Source organism: Pristis pectinata, chromosome 31 (genome assembly GCF_009764475.1).
Source record: "Pristis pectinata isolate sPriPec2 chromosome 31, sPriPec2.1.pri, whole genome shotgun sequence".
Classification (NCBI taxonomy): domain Eukaryota; kingdom Metazoa; phylum Chordata; class Chondrichthyes; order Rhinopristiformes; family Pristidae; genus Pristis; species Pristis pectinata.
In genome coordinates, this window is record NC_067435.1 from 1,141,045 (window position 1) to 1,162,393 (window position 21,349).

Here is a 21,349-nt window from a genome sequence, read left to right on the forward strand (position 1 = left end):
CGTCGGCCCTCGGCCGGCGTGCGGCAAGGCACGGAGGGGTTCCACCTCCGGCGCCGCCCTCTGCCCTCCAAGGCCCGTTGCTAAGGGCCTGACGTAAAACGTGACGTCCGAGGCCCGCTGATGCGGCTGGAAACCCGCGCTTTCCGCCACGCGCGAGGCCGCGGCCGTCGGTCGGTCGGTCGGTCGGTCGGTCGGTCGGTCGGTCGGTCCGGGGCGGCCTCAGGTACTCTCCCGATCGCGGTTCCAGCAGGAAAGGCCACAGCACTCAGCACACGGACCCACGTCGGGTCTGCTCGACCAGATGAGACGTTGCCATGGCAACATGGCGCCGAGTTCTCCTCATGAACATGTCCTTGGGCCCGGTGGGCACCCTGTGGTCGGGGGGGGGGGGGGTGAAGGCTGGAGCCAACGGGGCTCAGTGAAGCATCTCATCCTGGCCCCCACCTGTCACACCCGTCTCCTCCCCTGCACATCACCCACTCCCAGTTCTGATGGAAGGCTGTCAGCCTGAAACACTGATCCTCCACTGGTGTGGCCTCATTTGTTGGGTACGTTTGATTTGATTTCATTAACAGCCATTTACTTATATATTGATTATCCATAAAAATATCTTGTGTTTAATATACATTATTTCTCCTTAACATTATCTATTCAGAGTGTCCTTGAACTTAGAGATGTCCATGGCCCTGTTTCCTGTGCAGTAACAGGGATTCAAACCTATTGTATTCGCAAAATGTGCCCAAGTCATTGACAACATGCATGGTGTTGCTGCAGCTCTTTGTAAAGCTGTTCACCTCAACTAATCTCATGTGACAGGATACCTTGGGGCTTTGACTAATATCTGCACCTGGGATAATTTGTACTGGGGAAAAGTCTCCATAAGTTATGACGCTGATGTAGTTGAGATGATAGCAAAACAAAATACTTCCAGCCATGGCTCTTTTGATCGTACTCCAAATCAGAAGATTGTAGGTTTGAGTCTCTCTATAAAGACTTAAGCACAAAACTCTACATCAAGAGGTCAGCATTCTATTGCAGAAGCTCAGCAGTGTTGTAGGATGAGATGTTAAACTGAGGACCATGTTTGCTTCCTCAGGATAGATATAAAAGAATCTCCACAGCACTGTTGGAAAATAGGTAAAACAAATATCCCTTGTAGCCTGAACAATATTTAACCCTTTACAACAACTCAGAACAGGTTTTCTTTTTCTGATCAATGTCATGTAACAGAAGCTTGCTGTGCACAAATTGGGTGCTGCAATTACCATCCTTTATTAATGATCACAATTCAAAGGTACTTAATTAGGTGTGAAATCTGTTAGGAGGTACTGAGGTTGTGAAAGGTGTCATTATAGATAAATGAGCAATTAATATAAAGCAATTAAAATAATCAATACTGCAAATAAACAACTTCAGTCCCAGTACTCGTCTCTGCCCCTCAGACTGGGAGCTGCCCATTGGGTTCGGATGTTTTTAATCTTCTCAGAATGGGTATTGGACTGTCTGAAGCAGGTACATACTCTTGGGATCCCTACAACGATCATGGCTGTTGATGGGGATCTTAAGCCAAGTTGCCAGGTCACATTATCTCTGAATGCCCTCAAGAATCTCATCCCACACAAACCCGCCACTGCCAGTACTTTCAAATACCCAAAGTCTTACTAAAGTTGACCATTCTGCCGTCACTGCCTCATATGAGTGTGGCACTATTCACTTCGTCATCATCATCATCACAATACTTCACTAGGCTGTCACTCTGTGATTAACATATTCCAGTACACTTCATAATGTAAAAACCTTTGGTCAGATTCTTCTTCACAAATCAATTTGCAACATTTTATTACAATCTGATCATGTTTTCACACTTACAGCATGAAATGCATCACTGAACCAAAAGGCGTTTTGTTTTCTCCTCTCTGCTGCTTACAGTCTGTGAAGATGCTGTGTCACTCTACTGACTGAAAGCTTCAAGAACAACTTTATGTAAATAATGTGCTGAGTTCTGGCAGTGGCTGCAGCATCAAGCCAGTGGTGTGAGGAATAAGCTATCTAACAATGACCACAAACCCAGTCACAGTCTTTATATAAGAGCCACCTATGTCCTTTACACATGTAATTCAAAAGTAGTTTGGAAAAAATATATAAGGAGGCTACAAAGGGATATAGACCAGTTAAGATATTCGGCAAAGATCGGCAAATGGGGTAGAATGTGGGAAAGTGTCAAATTGTCCACTTTGGCAGGAAAAGTGATAAAGAAGCACATTATCTAAATGGTGAGAAATTGCAGGGCTCAGCGAAGATCTGAGCGTCCTATTGTGTGATTTACAAAAGGCTAACAGGCAGGTATAGAAATAAATTAGGAGAGGGTACATTTATTGCTAGGGAAGTGAATACAAACATAGAGTTTGTGCTTCAGTTATTTAGGCATTGGTGAGGCCAAATCTGAAATACTTTGTCCAACATTAAAAAAAGCCTTCTTTAATTGAGGCTTTAATAATGCCTCAATTAAAGAAGGATGTTGATACATTGGAACCAATTCGGAGAGGGTTTACTTGACCAATACCTGAAACGGGTGGGTAATGTGAAGAAAGGTTGGAAAGGATTGGCTTGCATTTGCTGGAGTTTTGAAGAGTAAGGGGGGGTTGAGTGAAGCTATAAGATCCTGTGGGATTCTGACAGTGTGGATGTGTGTTTCCAATCTAGAACGAGTGATTGCTGTTTAAAAATAAGGGTTGCTCATTTAAGACAGAGGTGAGTACATTTTTTCTTTCTCTCAGAGCATTTTCTTCCTCAGTGAGTGCTGGGCACAGAGTCTTTGAATATTTTTAAAGCAGAGGTAGACAGATTCTTGATAAGTAAAGACTGAGTGGTGACCAGGGGTAGATGGAAATACAAAGTTAAGATTATAATCAGATCAGCCATGATCTTATTAACTGGCAAAGCAGTCACTTCTCTAAATGGCCTGGTTCTAGTAACATTTTTTTCCCCTGCCAGACCCTCAAAGTGTCACAGCTACAGAGAAAATGCAGTGCAGGCAGACAATAAGGTGCAAGGTCATAACAAGGTAGAGTGTGAGGTCAAGAGACCATCTTATCGTACTAGGGAACCGTTTAATAGTCTTATAACAACGGGATAGAAGCTGTCCTTGAGCCTGGTGATATGTGCTTTCAGGCTTTTGTATTTTCTGCCTGATGGGAGAGGGGAGAAGAGAGAATGTCAGGGGTAGGTGGGGTCTTTGATTATGCTAGCTGCTTTACTGAGGCAGTAAAGAGTATAGACAGAGTCCATGGAGGGGAGGCTGGTTTCCGTGATTTGCTGAGTGTGTCCACAACTCTCTGCAGTTTCTTGCAGTCATGGGCAGAGCAGTTGCCATACCAAGCCGTGATGCATCCAGATAGGATGCTTTCTATGGTGCATCAATAAAAGTTGGTGAGTGTCAAAGGGGACACACCAAATTTCTTTAGCCTCCTGAGGAAGTAGAGGCACGGGTGAGCTTTCTTAGCTGTGGCATCTACGTGGTTGGACCAGGACAGACTATTGGTGATGTTCATTCCGAGGAACTTGAAGCTCTCAACCCTCTCACCCTCAGCACCGTTGATGTAGACCCCCTTCCTGAAGTCAATGACCAGCTCTTTTGTTTTGCTGACATTGAGGGGAAGGTTGTTGCCATGACACCATGTCACTAGGCTCTCTATCTTCTTCCTGTACTCCAACTCGTCATTATTTGAGATACGTCCCACTACGGTTGTGTCATCTGCAAACTTGTAGATGGCGTTAGAGCAGAGACTGGCCATGCAGTCACGAGTGTATAGGGAGTAGAGTAGGGGGCTGATGATACAGCCTTGTGGGCCACCAGTGTTGAGAATAATTGTGGTGGAAGTGTTGCTGCCTATCCTCACTAATTGCGGTCTGTTGGTCAGGAATTCAGGGATCCAGTTGCAGAGGGAGGTGTTGAGTACCAGGTCTTGGAGTTTGGTGATGAGTTTGCTTGGAATTATAGTATTGAAGGTAGAGCTGTAGTCAATAAACAATGGTCTAATGTAGATGTCTTTATAGTCCAGGTGCCGCTCATGATTTTATACAGCTCTATAAGATCACCCCTCAGGCTGCTAAGGAATAAAGTCCTAGCCTGCCCAACCTCTTCTCCCCTGAAGGAGATTAATGAACCAGATGGGTTTTTACAACAATCCAGGAGCTGTAGTCAATAAACAATAGTCTAACATGGGTGTCTTTACTGTCCAGATGCTCCAGAGATGAGTGTAGGGCCAGGGAGATGGCATCCACCGTAGACCTATTTCGACAGTAGGTGAATTGCAGTGGGTCGAGGTTTTACGGGAGGCTGGAGTTAATGCGTGCCATTATGGTGGATGTCAGAGCCACCAGGCGGTAGTCATTAAGGCACATTGCCTGGTTTTTCTTAGGTACTGGGATGAGAGTGTTCTTCTTAAAGCAGGTGGGAACCTCAGATTGAAGCAGGCAGTGGTTAAAAATGTCTGCAAATACCCCCACCTGCTGATCTGCACAGGATCTGAGGACACGGCCAGGGACATCATCCGTGCCAGATGCTTTCCACGGGTTCACTCTCTGGAAGACTGATCTTCTGTCCTCAACGGTAACTATAGGTTCAGATTCATTGGAGGCTGTCAGAGTGGGTGGTGACAAACCAATCCCCTTCTGTTCAAAACGAGCACAGAATGCATTAAGCTCATCAGAAGAGGTGCGCTGTTGTCGACGATGCTGCCCAACTTCATTTTGTGACCTGTTATAGCATGTAAGCCCTGCCACAACTGACGGCTGGTCTGGGACTCTATTTTGGACTGGTACTGTCACTTGGCATTCCTGATAGCTTTACGGAGGTCACATCTCGATTTCTTGTAATGGTCAGGGTCACCTGATTTGAATGCTGCAGTCCTGGACTACAGTAGGGAGTAGATCTCCCGGTTCATCTATGGTTTCCAGTTTGGGAACACCCTGATTGTCCTCTGTGGTACACAGTCCTCAACACACTTACTGATGAAGTCCGTGATGCTGGTGACATATTCATCTGGGCTGGTAGTCTTTGAACATGGACCAGTCCACTGACTCAAAGCAGTCACGTGGAAACTCATCTATTTCCTCAGACCTGCACTGTATGACTTTCTGTACTGGATTCTCCTGTTTCTGCTTCTGTTTGTATGTAGGGAGTAGGAACACAGCCTGGTGGTCTGACTTACCAAAGTGAGGGCAGGGGGGTGGCTCGGTAGGCATCTTTAATGGTTGTATAGCAATCGTTAAGGGTGTTTGGGCCCCTGGTGGGACAGGAGATGTGCTGATAGTATTTTGGTAACACACTCTTGAAGTTGGCTTGGTTGAAGTCACCTGCAATGATGAAGAGGGCCTCAGTGTATCCTGTTTCAAGGCTGTTGACCATGTATAGTTCATTGAGTGCAGGCTTCGTGTCCATCTGGGGTGGGATGTAGACTGCTGTCAGGATAGCTGAGATAAACTCCCATGCCAGGTAGTATGCGTGGCACTTCACCATCGGATATTCCAGGCTGGGTGAGGAGGAACTCGCCAGGACCATCATGTCCGAGCACGAGTTATTGATTAAGAAGCAGACCCCTCCACCTCTGACTTTGCCAGAGGATGCTGTATGGTCCATTGGGTGGATTGAGAAGCACTCAGGTTGTATGGTGCAGTCAGGTGAAGCAGGTGTAAGCCACATTTCAGTGAGACATAGCAAACAGCAGTCCCTCAGTTCTCTTTGGTAGGTCAGTCTTGCCCTTCGTTCATCAACTTTGTTCTCAGTGGCCTGGACATTAGCTGGTAGTATGCTTGGGAGGGGGTCTTGAACCCACGCTCTTTCTGTCTCACCTGCAGCCCAGCCCTCTTACCACGTTTTTGAGTTAAGTGGCTGTGTCTGGTCGGTCCTGGTTCCATAACTGATGTGAAAGTATGGGCTATCCATGTGAAGTTGGATCAAAGCCTAGTTTAAGATTAAAACCTAAAATTAATCCAAAACTGTACAGGATTAAACCTGTACGGCTTTGGATTAATCTTAGTATCTACAAAGCTCAATTTTTTTTATCTTACCAGCATCTCAATAGACAACCTTATGCAGATCAAAATAAAGAGGCCTCTTTTATCATTGTGAAGCCCAAATGAGAGATGACATCTTACCGTCTGTCTAGGATACCAGCAAGATTAAAAAGTATAGCAGGGATAAAATAAATGAAAAACTTCTGTTTACATGGCACTTTATCATAACATCTCATTTTATATCTATTGGTTTTTGCAATACCAGAAATGAGTGACTTGTGTTGGAGAGATGAGAGAAGCTGGGATTGTTACTCTTAGAGTAGAGAAGGTTAAGAGGAGATTTATTAGAAGTAGTCAAAATGAATAAGGGTTGAGTAGATATGAGAATTTATTGCCCCTTGCAGAAGGGCCAGTAAATGGAAGACTTGGAAATGGCAAATAAAGTTCAACGAGGAAGGATTTTGTGCAGTATGTTGTTGATTTGTAACCTGGTGTTTGATATTGGCAGATTCAGCAGTAATTCTTGAACAAAGAATTAAATATGTACACAAAAGGGAAAAAGGGATGAGTGGGGAGTAGGGCTAATTTATTAGCTTGTAAATAGCTCTTATGGTAACGTCATGCGAATAGTCTCTTTCATTGCTAAGTGAGTCAAAAGTGTGTAAGATAATAACTTTGGATCATAGCATAGTAAACAGCATTACATTGTTTGTGCATTTGAATCTGGTGGAAGCTGGATATTTATTACTTCCAATTTCAGTGAGAGATCCACAACCACAATGTTATCAGATGGAATCACCTAGCTGGAGCTGACATAATGAAGAAAATAATATCTTCTGAGCAAAATTACTTCCCTGGAATTGCCAATATCCCGATCATAGTGAAAGCTGCTCCTTGATTTGATTTCTTGATGCATTGTGGCTATCAGATTCCGAATCTGTACATCACCCACTCACTCCACCACCAGCATACTGCGGTTGCAGTATGTTCTATCTATAGGATGCAGTATGGCAACTTGCCAAAACTTCTTCAGCAGCACCTCCCAAACACCTGACCTCCGCTACCCAGAAGGGCAAGAAAAACAGATGCATGCAACTATTTTCACCTCCCAATTCCTTTTCAAGGTGCACAAGCCATCCTGATCAGGATATTATTATTACTGTTCCTTCATTGTTGCTGGGGCTAGAGTTTGGAACCCCCATCCAACAGCACTGGGTTTTGCAACAGTTCATGGATGCTTCCTGCTGCCTTTGACAATTAGGGCTGTGCAATAATGTCCACCCTGCTAGGGCCACGCAAGATTGATAATTAAATCAGGCAGCACACAGCATGCAGTAACACTGAATTTTCGGCAGTCATGAAGATTCAAATCATTTTCATCATGACACTAGTTTAACCTCTGCTGCAAGCACCCAGAGATATGTGGAGAAGCTTTCTAGTCAAGTAAATGGAGCAATAATTGTACATATAAATGACGCTACTGGAGAATTAATGTTGCAGGCTTATAAACAATCCTCACTGCCACTGCAGCGGAAAATAATATCCTGTTCTTAAAAAGAATCAGCAGCAAGTGCGTAAGTTAGAGTGTATATGAGCCAATCAGTAATGGCACTATTGGCATTTTCTTTCTCCAGTCCTGTGTAGTACCAATGGTATGCTGCACTGTCAGAAGTGCCATTTATTGAATGAGACATTAAACCAAGGCCCCATTTGCTCCGAACATCCTAAGGCTACACTTAGAAGAGGAGCAGGGGAGTTTTGCATGGAATACCATCAAAATTTTAATCCCTTAATCAACACAACCACAGAACAGATTTATCCAGTTATTATTACATTGCTGTTTTTTGGTTCTTATAGACAGAAATAGGTTACCATATTTGCTGTATTACAACAGTCTCTGCAGTTTGAAGAACACCAGGATGGCAGAAAGACACAGTTTGTAGAGCTGCTGCCTCTCAGCCCCAGCTACCTGGATTCAATCCTGATCTCCAGTGTTGTCTGTATGGAGTTTGCACGTTGTCTCTGTGACCATGTATGTTTCCTTCATGTTCCTCGCACATCCCAAAGATGTGCAGGTTGGTAGGTTAATTCACCGCTGTAAATTGTTATTAATGTTTAGATAAATGGTAGAATCTGTGTGTGTGTGCGCGTGCGTGCGTGCGTGCAGGGAGGGGGAGGGGCAGAGTTCATGGGAATATGCTGGGATAGGATTCAGGTGGTCAGTGTGGACTCGGTGGGCTGAAAGGCCCCTTTCAGTGCTGTATCTCTGACTTTGGCGGTATCGTGATAGGTATACATATGCATGCCTGCATGCGGCAACATTCAAGCAGGGACTAAGAAGTGGTAGGTAAAATTTGCATTGCAAAAGTGCCAGGCATTGACCATTCCCAGTAAGGGATAGTCTAACCACCTACCTTCAACATTCAATTGCCATTGTTAAGTCCCCCAGCAATAATATTCTTGGGTCAGCATTGACCAGAATCTCAGCTGGACCAGCCACATAAACGTTGTGGCTATAAGAGCAGGTTAGAGGCTGGGTATCCTGTGACAAGTGACTCGTTTCTTGAAACGCCAAACCATTCCCACCACCCTACCAGGCACAAGGCAGCAGCGAGATAGAATACTCTCCACATACCACTCAACACTGTGGGAGCTTGCAACCATCTAGGGCAAATCAGCCCACTTGATTGGCACCTCACCCTAGGCATTAATTTCCTCAACTACAAGTACACAGCGGCTGTAGTTTACACTGTCCACAAAATACTCTGCATTTACCCACTTCTTATTGTAACAGCATTTCTTAATCCTGCAACTTCCACCACCGAGAAGGACAAGAGCAGCTGGTGCATGGGAACCCCACTACCTGCAGGTTCTCCTCCGTCACTCACTACCCTGATCTGAAATATATTTGCACTCCTCATCATTGCTGAGTCTAAATCTATAACTCCCCACCCAACAGCACCATAGGAGTACCTTCACCAATGGAACTGCAGCGATCCAAGGCTGGAGCTCACCATCACCTTCTCAAGAACAACTAGGGATGGGCAATAAACATTGGTCTTGCCAGCAACACCTGGCTCCTGAAAAAATGAATAAGAATTTAAAAAGTTTTATTTCATATTTTCTTTCCCTTTCTCTATTACAAAGCACTGCATCTTTTCTCTGATAGGTGAATCCCAGTTGTTTATATGTGGTCCTCTGTAATGATATATTATCACTGTTGATAAAGCTGGTAAATATAGTGAGTGGAGAAAAATCATAAAATGATACAGCAGAGAAGGCAGCCATTTGGTACATTCCAGTGATATCCCGTTACTGTAGTCTCAGTCTCCTGCTCTTTCACTGTGGTGATACTAAGTTTTCCCTTTCTAGTATTTGTTGTCCCCTTCGAAAGACATTACTGAACCAGTTTCCCCGCCGCCACCACCCCACCCTCATCCTTTAGGCTAGTTTACTCAAAGTCACAACTTCCTGTATTAAATCACATTCTCCTTGCCTCTTTCTGATTCTTTACCATTTACCTTAAACCCAGGTTGTCGACAACTGGAAATGTTATCTTCTTTTTCAATCATGTGAGAGCACTTCATGATTTCGAACACTCCCATTAAATCTCCCAATAGCCTTCGCTTTCTCTAGGTTACACAATATTGCAGAATAACAGTAAACAGCCATTAACTTCCTATTGATTTTTCCATTGGTAAGCAGTAGAACAGGCAATATGGAACCAGAAGAAAAGATAATTATAAGTCATATGAAAGTGGGTATCATTGCTCTGTAAATACATCCCAGAATCAGAGTGTCAAGAGAGAAGGTTGCTAAGGAACTAACAATAAAGTCATGTGTGATGCTGCTGTCTTCTTATGACCATCACCAGGGAGGTCAGGTAGGTTCCAATTTTGAGTCTTAACTGGTGTGACTGGTGGAGGCAGGAAGAGGCACTAAAACTGACTTCAATATCCCATAAACAGGAGAGATAAAGCATTTTCTACCCCCCCCCCCCCCCCCATCAACCCTGTAGTCCAAACAAGTGTACATCAGGTGACAAAAGGACGAAGCTTCATTGTGATGCCCCTGGTCCATCAAGCTGCCAGCACTCACTGTCCAGGTGTACACATGAAGGCCTGTGTCAACTGTAAGCCAACTAGCACCTGTGGCAATGGAAAAGGAGCCGGAGCTGGAGCCAGCACCTGTGGAAGGCGAAGAGCAGCCAACAGCTGCTGAAGCAGAGAAAGAGGACCCAGCACCTGCAGAAGCAACAGAAGAGGTGGCAGCGCCTGAGGAAGCAAGAAAAGAGGAGCAAGCACCGGCAGAACAGGAGGCAGCACCGGCAGAACAGGAGGCAGCACCGGCAGAAACAGCAAAAGAAGAGCCAGCACCCGAAGAAGTAGCAAAAGAGGAGAAATCGCCTGCAGAATCACAAAAACAGGAAGTGGAACCGGAGGAAGCAGCGAAAACACCTGTGGAAATACCGAAAGAGGAGGCAGTGCCTGAAGAAGCACCAAAAGAGGAGAAAGCACCCGAGGAAGCAGCAAAAGAGGAGAAAGCACCCGAGGAAGCAGCAAGAGAGGAGAAAGCACCCGAGGAAGCACCAAAAGAGGAGAAAGCACCCGAGGAAGCACCAAAAGAGGAGAAAGCACCCGAGGAAGCAGCAAAAGAGGAGAAAGCACCTGAGGAAGCAGCAAAAGAGGAGAAAGCACCCGAGGAAGCAGCAAAAGAGGAGAAAGCACCCGAGGAAGCAGCAAAAGAGGAGAAAGCACCCGAGGAAGCAGCAAAAGAGGAGAAAGCACCCGAGGAAGCAGCAAAAGAGGAGAAAGCACCCGAGGAAGCAGCAAAAGAGGAGAAAGCACCCGAGGAAGCAGCAAAAGAGGAAGAGGGGCAAACTTGTCCGAAACCAAAGCCACCAGAAGACAGCACTGGTGAGAAAGCAAAGCCAACAGATGAGGGAAAAGATGACAAAACAACATCGGAAGGAGGCACCTGTGCCAAACCCAAACCAGAAGACAGCACTGGTGAGAAAGCAAAGCCAGCAGATGAGGGAAAAGATGACAAAACAACATCGGAAGGAGGCACCTGTGCCAAACCCAAACCAGAAGACAGCACTGGTGAGAAAACAAAGCCAGTAGATGAAGGAAAAGATGATAAAACAACATCGGAAGGAGGTACCTGTGCAAAACCCAAACCAGAAGACAGCACAGATCAAAAAGCAAAACCACCACAAGGTGGCTGTGCAAAAGCAGCAGAAGACAGCGCTGATGCAAAACCAAAACCAGCAGAAGCAAGTACCTGTGGAAAACAACAACCAGAAGAGAGTACGACTGACAAAGGAAAACCAGCACAAGGTGCTTCCTGTGCTAAAGCGGAACCAGAGGTTGGTGGCTGTAAATTCAAACCACCAGTAGATCACTCCTCTAAAAATGCTGAATCGGCACCAGTCAGCTCCTCTAAAAGCAAAGATGCACCAGTCAGTCCCTGTGCAAAACCAAAAGCAGCAGAACCCTGTGGCTGTAAATTCAAATCACCCACAGAAGACAGCGCCCCTAAAAGTTCTGAACCAGCTCCAGCCAATTCCTCTGGAAAATCAAAGCCATCCAAAGGCTGGGGATGTGAGCAGCGGAATGAAGTCTGTGGTTGTGGACGGCCAAAACCAGCTGGAGCCAAAACCTGTGGAAGCCCACCCAAAGTAATCTGTGGCTGTAAAGACTCAAAATCAGGAGGCAAAACTTCTGGGAAATCAAAACAATAGGCAGCAGGACTGTCCTCCCAATGAACTGGTAAAGTTGCAACCCAGGTTTTTTCTGAGATAGACCTACAGCACAGAGCAATCCCCAATTTGATAATATTATTCAAAGATTTAACTTCACTAAGGATGAATAACTGCTATGAACACATGAGACATGTTTGCAACATGAAGCGAGGTTAACACAGAGCAGAGATTCCAATCTGCATTTAACAGCTGAGCTGAGAGTACTTGATGCTGATACAGCCACAAAAATGTTCCTTTCCCCAAACTCTGGAAGCAGAAGAAACTTCTTACCAACTCACCAGAACCATAAGCCCACCAAACATCAATGAAGAATATCCATGGATTAATGGCAGAGGGTGCAGAATGTTTTAACGTTAATGTTTTTAAGAGAACAGTGCAGTAAGTGGAGAGAATTGCATCTAAATACCTAAGCACATGAGGTATATCCTGCATTCGGGTATCTACTGTAACTAGAGGTGTGGTGGAGGGTAGTAGTGGAATATCATGAGTTAGACCCTGGAACAGCTACCAGTCTCACCACTAGAACCCACACGTCTCCCTTTATTGGATTTCGCATTACTTGATCTTATCAGTAACACAAATCTTCCTCAATGCTTCAACAATATAGTAACTTAAAAAGAATCAATCTCACACTGCTTCATAGATTGTTTTCTCACTGGAAGAACTGAACTTGGTCAAATTTAACTGGTATCTAAGGTAACCATGGAAAAATGATATTCAGTATGAAGGGAAAGCACCACCATGAGGGTAAACAGCCTGCCAGCTTGTTTCAGCTCCCACACATCCCATTCATTATTCAATTAGTTTGCTTTGATTGTAATTGCAATACTCATCTGATGGAACAGTGAACTTTCTCCCCTACTCTAGCATTACCCAAGTAGTCACTGGTTAGATATGGGGCACTTGAATGCAAAATAATAGAGGAATTGAGGAACAGGAGCAGGCCAATAAACCCTTTGAGCTTATTCTGCCACTCAATGAAATCCTGGTTCATATGCATCCTCACATCATCCACCTGTACTGGCTCCATATGCTTTAAGATCCTTGCAAATTAAGACTTCTTCAGCAACTGCCTGAGTCCCAACCTTCCCATCACGTGTGACATTTCCCTCTATTGACAGCAGCACCATTCCAAATTGGATTGTCCACGGTGCATCTGGATCATGTGGAGGGCTTTTAGATGTAAAGTTCCCTCTTCTCTGCATCAAACTTTCTGCTCAAACTAGTTCCAAATTAAGATTATTCAACCCATTCCTGTTGAATACTAGTGTCTCATTATAACACCTAGATACTTAAATTAGCCTCAAATGCCCAGCCTCAACAAATCCCTATGTCAAAAAAATGCATCAGTGTCACTTTTCTACCCTCAGTGGCATCAGTGGAAAGAGACCTTAATAAAACATAAAGGAACCTTATTAGCACACGTGCAAAATAAGCAACAGCAGAATATGTTTGGTCGATCATAATTCTAGAGTTTCTTCCATGCTTCTTGGCACTATTCCACCTCTTCAGGATGTCAGGATCAAGACCATTGTTGCTAACTGTGATTATGTTTGAAGAGTGTGATTGCTAATGATGTTGCATGGTAACGACTTCACAGAAAGTGGTCATTCCAAATACAACCTTGAATATGTCAATAAAGAAATGAGTTTTGGCTCGGAGTCTATGTGTCTTGCTGCACTTTTTAAGGGCCACTTGTTGACTCACTGTAATCAACAAAGTAAATAAAAATAATGAACAACATTATTCAATCAGTTGAGCCTAAAGTCGCAAAGCTGAACCTCTGTAGTGCTGTGGTCAAAAGAACATAAGAAGCAGTAGACTGATCAAGCCTGCTTCACCATTCATTAAGAAGCATACATTGTGTTTAGGAGATTGGGAATGAGTGAATCCCTTGATGACTATAAAAAGACTAAGAATACTCTTAAGAGGAAAATCAGGAGGGCAAAGAGAGGGTATGAGGTGGATCTGGCAGGTAAGGTTAAGGAAAATCCCAAGAGGTTCTGTACCGATATTTAAAGGACAGCCAGGGAGAGAGTAGGTCCCCTTACAGATCAGCAGGGCCGCCTATGTGTTGAGCCGCAGATGGATGGGTGTTTACTGAGGAGAAAATCATGGTTGCTCTAGAGATAGTAGTGGAGATGTTTTGGAGAACATTCATATTACAAATGAGGAGGTACTTGCAGCCTTACAGCACATTAAGGTGGATAAATCCCCAGGGCCTGACTGAGTACATCCTAGGACTTTGTGGGAGGCTAGAGAAGAAATTGCAGAGGCTCTTGCGGAGATTTTTGCTTCATCATTAGCCACTGGTGAAGTTCCCAAAGACTGGAAGGTGGCTAATGTTGTTTTAGAACACTACAGCAAAGAAACCAGGCCATTTGGCCCTTCTAGTCTGTGTCAAAACTTTATTCCGCTAGTCCCATTTACCTGCACCCAGTTCATAACCCTCCAGATCTCTCCCATCCATGTATCTATCTAATTTATTCTTAAAACTTAAGAGTGAGCCCACATTTACCACTTCAGATGGCAGCTCATTCCACACTCCCACCACTCTCTGAGTGAAGAAGTTCCTCCTAATGTTCCCCCTAAACCTTTCACCCTAAAGCCATGTCCTCTTGTACTTATCTCTCCTAATCTAGGTGGAAAGAGCCTACTCGCATTTACTCTGTCTATACCCCTCATTATTATTCTTTTGTTAAGAAAAGTAGCGAGAACAAGCCAGGGAACTAAGGGCAGTCAGCCTAACTTCAGAAGTGGGGAAGTTACTGGAGGGAATTCTGAAGGACAGGATCTACCAGCATTTAGATAGACAGAGTCTGATTAGGAGGAGTCAGCATGGCTTTGTACATGGAAAGTCGTGCTTGACGAACCTTTTAGCTTTTTAAAGAAGTAATCAAAAAGGTAAGGTGAGGGTAGGGCAGTGGATGTTGTCTATTTGGACTTTAGCAAGGCCTTCGACAAGATCCTGCATGTTAGGCTGGTCTGGAAGGTTAGGTCCCATGGAATCCAGGGAGAGCTAGTTAGGTGGATTCAAAATTGGCTCGGAGGTAGGAAGCAGAGGGTGGTGGTTAAAGGTTGTTTCTCAGAATGGAGGCTGGTGATTAGCAGTGTGTTGGAGGGGGTGTTGGAAGCTTTGTTATTTATTTATATAAATGATTTGGATGCGAATATACAAGGCTTGATCAGTAAATCTGAGGTCTTTCTGATAGTGAAGAAGGTTATCGTAGATTACGGGGGGATCTTGATCAGTTAGGGAAGTGGGCTGAGGGGTGGCAAATGGATTTCAATACAGGTAAGTGTGAGCTAATGCATTTTGGAAAGTCAAACCAGTGTAGGATGTGTCCTATGAACGATAGGGTACAAGGGAGTGTAATGGAACAGAGGCCTAGGAATACAAGTGCATAGTTCGTTGAAAGTGCCGTCACAGGTAGACATTGTGGTGAAAAAGGCGTTTAGCACACTGGCCTTCATCAGTCAGGGGTTGGGACATTATGTCGCAGTTGTACAAGTTGTTGGTGAGGCTGCATTTGGAGCACTGTGTACAGTTTTGGTCACCGTGTTATAGGAAAGATGTGGTTAAACTGGAGAGAGTGCAGAGAAGATTTACGAGGATGTTGCCAGGATTCGAGGGCCGGAGTTACAGAGAAAGGGTGGCCAGGCTGGGTCTTTATTCCATGGAGCGTAGGAGAATGAGGGGGGATCTTATTGAGGTTTATAAAATCATGAAGGGCAGAGATAAGGTAGATGATAGCAGTCTTTTCCCCAGGGTAAGGGAGTCCAAAACTAGGGAACAGATTTAGGGTGAGGGGGGAAGATTTAAAAGGAATCTGAGGGGCAACTTTTTTCATGCAGAGGGTGGTGGGTATATGGAACGAGCTGCCAGAGGAAGTGGGTGAGGCAGGTACAACATTATACAAGAAGCACTTGGATAGGTACAGGCAGGGGTGGAGCTGAGTGCAGGAAATTGGGACTGGATGGGTGGGCACCGTGGTCTGTTTGAGCCAAAGAGCCTGTATCTGTGCTGTATTGCTCTATGACTCTAAGATCATAGCTGACCCAAACTTGGCCTCAAAACCACAGTCCTGCTCTCTCCTCATTCCCTTCAACATTCCTCTGTAGTCCACATGTCTGTTAGATTATATCAGGAGCCTTCAGCTATGTTTTAGTGACTAAGACATAAAGGGTAGGGAGGAGGCAGGGGTGCTTATCTCCTGAGATACAAGACTAGATGAAGGGAAACAATTTAAAAAGAAACATTAAAAAGATATGTAAGAGAATAAATTTCCTGGATGAGCTAAGTCATAAGAGCAGGACAAGAGGGAAAAGGTTCAGATGATGAAAGAAAAACTAAGGCTAAAGGCAGAAGAAATTCTTCACATGTAGTGCACCCATCACACTGAATATACTTCTGAGGTGTGCAAGGGAGGCAGAAGCCAGAGAGACATTCAGACAGTAGTGCATGCAGAAGGCAGTAACAGAGGAACTGCAGTCTTTTTTGCTGGGTGAGTAAGCTACAATAACTGACTAGTCTTCCTCTCCTCCTGCATATTCTACTCAATAAGGCAATGGACAAGGTAATGGAACACATTGCCAATTTGTCAAGAATTCCAAGATTAGGTCCAGCATTGTTATAAGATTTCATTACTGTAATCCTCATCCCTAATCTTTGGCATTTTAACCATCTGTCGGAGACTTCAAAATCAATGGTGCTATATTAAGCATGCATGACTCTGGTCAGGTGCTGAGTACTTTGCACAGTTCTTATGCCCTATTATAAAAATGATGTAGAAGCACTGGAGAAAGGTCTTAGATCTAAGAGATTACATTGGTTAATAAAGAATAAAAAGTCAAAGTCGAGTTAATTGTCAGATGCACAAGTACATGTGTGCACAGGTGCAATGAAAAGCTTACTTGCAGCAGCATCACAGGCACAGAGCATCATATAAGCACATTCACAAGAAAAACAAATTATATACAATTTTTACAGGTACAAACACAATTAGAACAAAAAAAAGTCCATTGTAGTGCAAAGTGGTCATAGTGTTGCTGGTTTATTTTCTATTTAGGAAAGAGAAGCATGGAGGTGATCTGAAAAAGGGCTTTAAAGTTATGGTTAGGTTGAGCAGGATGGATATGGAAAGAATGTCTTGAAATTGTGAGAATCCAAAACTAGAAGCTTTAATTACAAAACGGTCAATAGTCAGATGGAGAATTAAGCAGAACCTCAAACAGTAGCTAGAGTAAGAACATGTTACCTCAAATTGGTTGAGGCAAATACTTAGATGCTTTCAAAAGAAAACTAGGCACGTAAAGTTTTGAAGATTGAGATATCTTATTGAATATTTAGGATTCTGATGGGGTTTACAAAATGGATATGGAGAAGATATTTCCAGCACTGGGGTAATCTAGAACAGGGCAAGAGGACACCTGTTTAAGAGGACTGAGATGAGGAAAAATTTATTTTCTCAAATTGTTGTGAATCCTTGGAATTCTCCACCCTACAAAGCTGTAGATGCTGTCATTACATCATTATATTTACTCAAGGCTAACATAGATTATCCTGTAGAGGAATCATGGGTTATGGGGAAATCAAACAAAATAGTGGAATTGGAGTCAATCATTAGGACAGCTAAGATGTTGAATGGTGGAGCAGACACAAAAGGCTATATGGCCTGAAATGTTCTATGGTATACTGAAAGGTTGAAAAGAGACAGGTGGAACAAGAGGAAATTTGTGGAGTATAAACCCCAGCACAGACTAGTTGGGCTGAATGGCCTGTATCTGTGCTGTATGTTCTATGTAATTCTGTAACACTGAAATATAGCCAATTTGGGGACTGTCTGGAGTAAGACACCTTGCCCACTGGGAGGCAGCCTAACACTATTCCAACCTTTTTTTATCATTAACTTGGATTCCATTACTCAAAGATAGGACAACCATTAGTTTAGAGAGTTCAATGTGCCAGTGTGTTAAAGCTTCCTTCATATTTGATATCAATTGCCCCTTTTGATTTGTGCCTCTTTATAACACACTCAATTTGACAACAGTACTTCTCAATGATCTTCCTTAAGTAGTTCTGATCTCCATACACTAAAAAAGGGAGGCATCAAAGAATGGCAAAAGGTTTACAGGAGTGAATTCATTAGGTGATTAAACATCAGAAACAATTAAATGGGCTGGAATTTGCTTTTCTAAGTGGTGACGTAGTACTGTAATTTTAAAGATCTCACTGAGTTCCAGGCCCTCCTAACTCTATACAAAAACAACTTTTCCTCACATCCCCTTTGTACCTTTTGCTCAATATTTACAATGTGTGCCCATTCCCCAGCACTAAAGGGAACATTATCTACTATATCTAAACCTATCATGATCTTGACACCTAGATTAAATCTCCTCTCAACCTTCCTTGCTGCTGCTGAGAACAATGCCAGCCTCTCCAGTCTAGCTTCATAGTTGAAATATGACAGTACCACAGAGTAGATATGAAAGTACAGGAGGGAGAAATGAATGGAAGGATACAGTTTGATGATATTGGTTGGGAAGAGGCTTGCATGGGATACAAACACCAGGCTGAATGGTGTGTATCTGTCCATTCCATGGGCCCTAGATTGAGAAGGAATAAAAGCTAGGGTTACTTTGGTCTGTTACTTGTTTAAAGAAAACATCACACACTCATCTCCATGCACCTTATAAATTTCACACAATCTCTTCGTTGCAGGAGTCCTCTACCACTGATTCCAGTCTCTCTGATTTTCTCCTCTCTTCATTTCACACACACACACACTACAATCACACTCGCCTGAGTGACAGCATTCACATGGTGGCATGCTGGCTTGTTGCTCTAGTAACCTAGTCAGCAAGCAGTTTCAACAGTGCTGGAACAGCCAGTGCCTGTGTCACTGATGAAAGATCTGAAGCACTCTTTCAGCACACCTCCTCTCAGCCTGTGGTAATCCAGTGGCAAACAGTTAAGGTGAAGCACCCAGTCACACCGAGATAATAGGAAAAACTTGTAATTATGTTGTGCCTTTCACCACCTCAGTTAGTGTCATTTCCTCTTAGAAATACCCAAGTACGCAAGGCAGGCTGATAATTCAGTGCAGTAATGAGAAAGTCTTTCTAACTCTTGAATTGGATATGAAAGGTATCTTGTCACTATTCAGGAAGGTGCAGCAAGTTCTCCTGTACTGGACAACGTCACTCCCCTCAACCAATTCCTTTACAAAAATTAAATCCAATTATCTCATTGTTTGTGGGACCTTAGTGTGCACAGAATAATTGCTACAACAGTGACCATATCTCAAAGATAACTCATGGATGCAAAGCAGTTAGGGACATTCTGAAGATTCCTTGTTCCATAAAAATGAACTGTCTTTTCCTCGACTTTCAGTTGAGAATCCTAGACCTAGTGGGTTATTAACAGCAAATGTGGAGATCCCAGTTACCATGGCAATTCCTGTATACAAGAGGCAATTAACCCATTGCTAGGTCAGGTCTGCCTCCTGAAAAGATGAAAAATCATTTTATATAATACCTTGCATGACCTTAAGATGCAGTAAAGTTGTTCACCACCCAGTGCAGCAATGGCCATACATCAAAAAAAATAAAAATGTGGCAACCCTTGGCACACAGCAAGTTAACACACACAAACATAACAATGACTGGATTTTTTTTGTGTGTGACAATGGTGAATGATCGATATTAGCCAGGGCAACATGGAGAACTGTCCTCTTCAAAATATCTTCGTGGCATCTCTTTTGTCTGCCTGAGAGTGCAGATGGGGCTGCAGTTGAAGTGAGTCATCCGATAGGTATCACCTCCGATAGTGCAATGCTTCCTCAGTTCTACATTGGAAATGTCAGCCTGGTTAATGTTATATTCTGCAGACAGCACGTGGCTTGGACAGATGGAACTTTTCAGAACAAATTAACTGAATAATAATGAACTATGAGACAGATGGTGTTTGTTTATTATGCAACATGACTGAGGCAGAACTGTACATTTCTGAGCTTTAACTTCAGAACTTAGATTGTATAGCACTTTATACATCCCAAAGAGTGACCAAGATGCAGGTTTGAATGATTATTGTTGTTGGAACCTGCAAGCAGCAAGGGTCCACTAATACCCTAATGACTTCTTAACCTTTCAGTTAAATACTAAATATTGGCCAGGACCTCATGGTCTTTGAACTGTGCCATGGCTTCTCTTACACTTGTCTGGGGTTTACACTTTAGTATCTCACTTTAACGTCAGACTCTGCAACAATGCAGCACTTTCTCTGTATGACTCTAGAGAGTCAGTAGTCAGGCATAGAACACACAGACCTTTCTATCAATGACAATGCTGTTGTCAATTCAGTCAGGCTGACACTTGCAGCCACATTAAGGTTGGTTTTTGTTTTTGATGCTTTAACACTACATTTTAAACATACATTTTAATAGAAGTAAACACTGCAAGATCTGGGAATGCTGCCACGTTACATTAACCAGCTTGAATTACTGAAATAATAATAAAGGTCATCAATCTGTCAGTGAAACTTTTGAACTGGGTTCCAGCTCAATGAATTTCCATGAACAAACCAGTCTAGGCCATTTAGCCCTTAGCCGGTTCCGTGATTCAACCAGTTTGTGACTAAAGTCCATAGATCCTTTTCCCCACATTTCATAGTACTTTGGCTCACCAAATTTGTCACTGAGGTTTAACACATAACCGGCCCAGCAACTGCAGCTTGTGGAAGAGTATTCCAATCTTTTACCACCCTTTTGCTCTGATTTTTAATCTATATGCACTAGTCCTGCATTCTCCAACCATTGGAAGGCGTTTCTATCTTTAATACCTTCAAAACCTCAGTCAAATCACTCCTTGATCTAGGGTACATAACTCCAGTTTCTGAAATTGCTTCTCAATTTAACACTTGAGTCTGGGTGTCATTTTGCAAATTTGCATTGTAACCCTTCCAATGCCAATCTATTTTTCCTGAGATCTTATGCCTCAATTTGATTTTGTCAGATATGGTTGAACTGGGACTTATTACCACTGCTGTATAATTTCTAACTCTTGCATTCTTCTCCTCTAGAGATAAAGGCCAGAATTCCACTGGTCTTTTTAAACTATGTTTATATATATATATATATATATAACATCTTAGTGGCTGATGTGCATGGACACCTTTCTCTGATCTTCTTTTCAGGTCTAAAGTGGATGCCATTCAAATGTCTATACTGAAATTCAATTACCAGTTTTTCTACAGAGTATCATTTTGTAATTTTATGTTTTCAGATGCTGCCACCTATCTTTGTGCGATTGGCAACTTGGTTATGTGGCTCCACAATTCATCTGGGGCATCACCATTCATATGCTGCCAGTGAGACCACCTGCCAAGTATAGCCATAAATGTTAATTTCCTAACCAGGTTAGTAATTTCCTCTGAATTCTATGTCCAGTTTCAGCTAGCACCCTCTAATTGTTCCATTGATATTTTTGTGTTTGTAAACACTTAGTAAGGGTCAATGGCCAAGCACACAAAGTGGTGTGGTACTGTTTTATAGCAATCAGAGAATGAGA

At 43.3% G+C, this 21,349-nt stretch overlaps 3 protein-coding genes across 4 annotated transcripts in view; 2 read left to right on the forward strand and 1 right to left on the reverse strand.

Moving 5' to 3' along the window:
• The window catches only part of LOC127584924 (synaptonemal complex central element protein 2-like), a 37,797-nt gene that overhangs the window by 9,332 nt on the left and 7,116 nt on the right, over nt 1-21,349 (reverse strand). The window contains exon 1 of one of the 2 annotated variants that reach the window (XM_052041940.1): nt 1-542. The exons of the other annotated variant lie outside the window; for it this stretch is intronic. The gene's annotated coding sequence lies outside the window, so the exon portion shown is untranslated. Of the gene's footprint in view, nt 543-21,349 lie in introns of those variants that run through there. 2 annotated transcript variants of the gene reach the window in all.
• The window catches only part of LOC127584925 (small integral membrane protein 44-like), a 27,962-nt gene continuing 6,733 nt past the window's right edge, over nt 121-21,349 (forward strand). Inside the window, exon 1 of the mRNA XM_052041945.1 lies at nt 121-223. Coding sequence (XP_051897905.1) covers nt 121-223 — 103 coding nt within the window. The remainder of the gene's footprint in view (nt 224-21,349) is intronic.
• On the forward strand, nt 9,738-13,436 carry LOC127584921 (neurofilament heavy polypeptide-like). Its single transcript, XM_052041937.1, has one exon. The coding sequence runs from the start codon at nt 10,175-10,177 to the stop codon at nt 11,759-11,761; it is 1,587 nt and encodes a 528-aa protein (XP_051897897.1). The 5' UTR covers nt 9,738-10,174; the 3' UTR covers nt 11,762-13,436.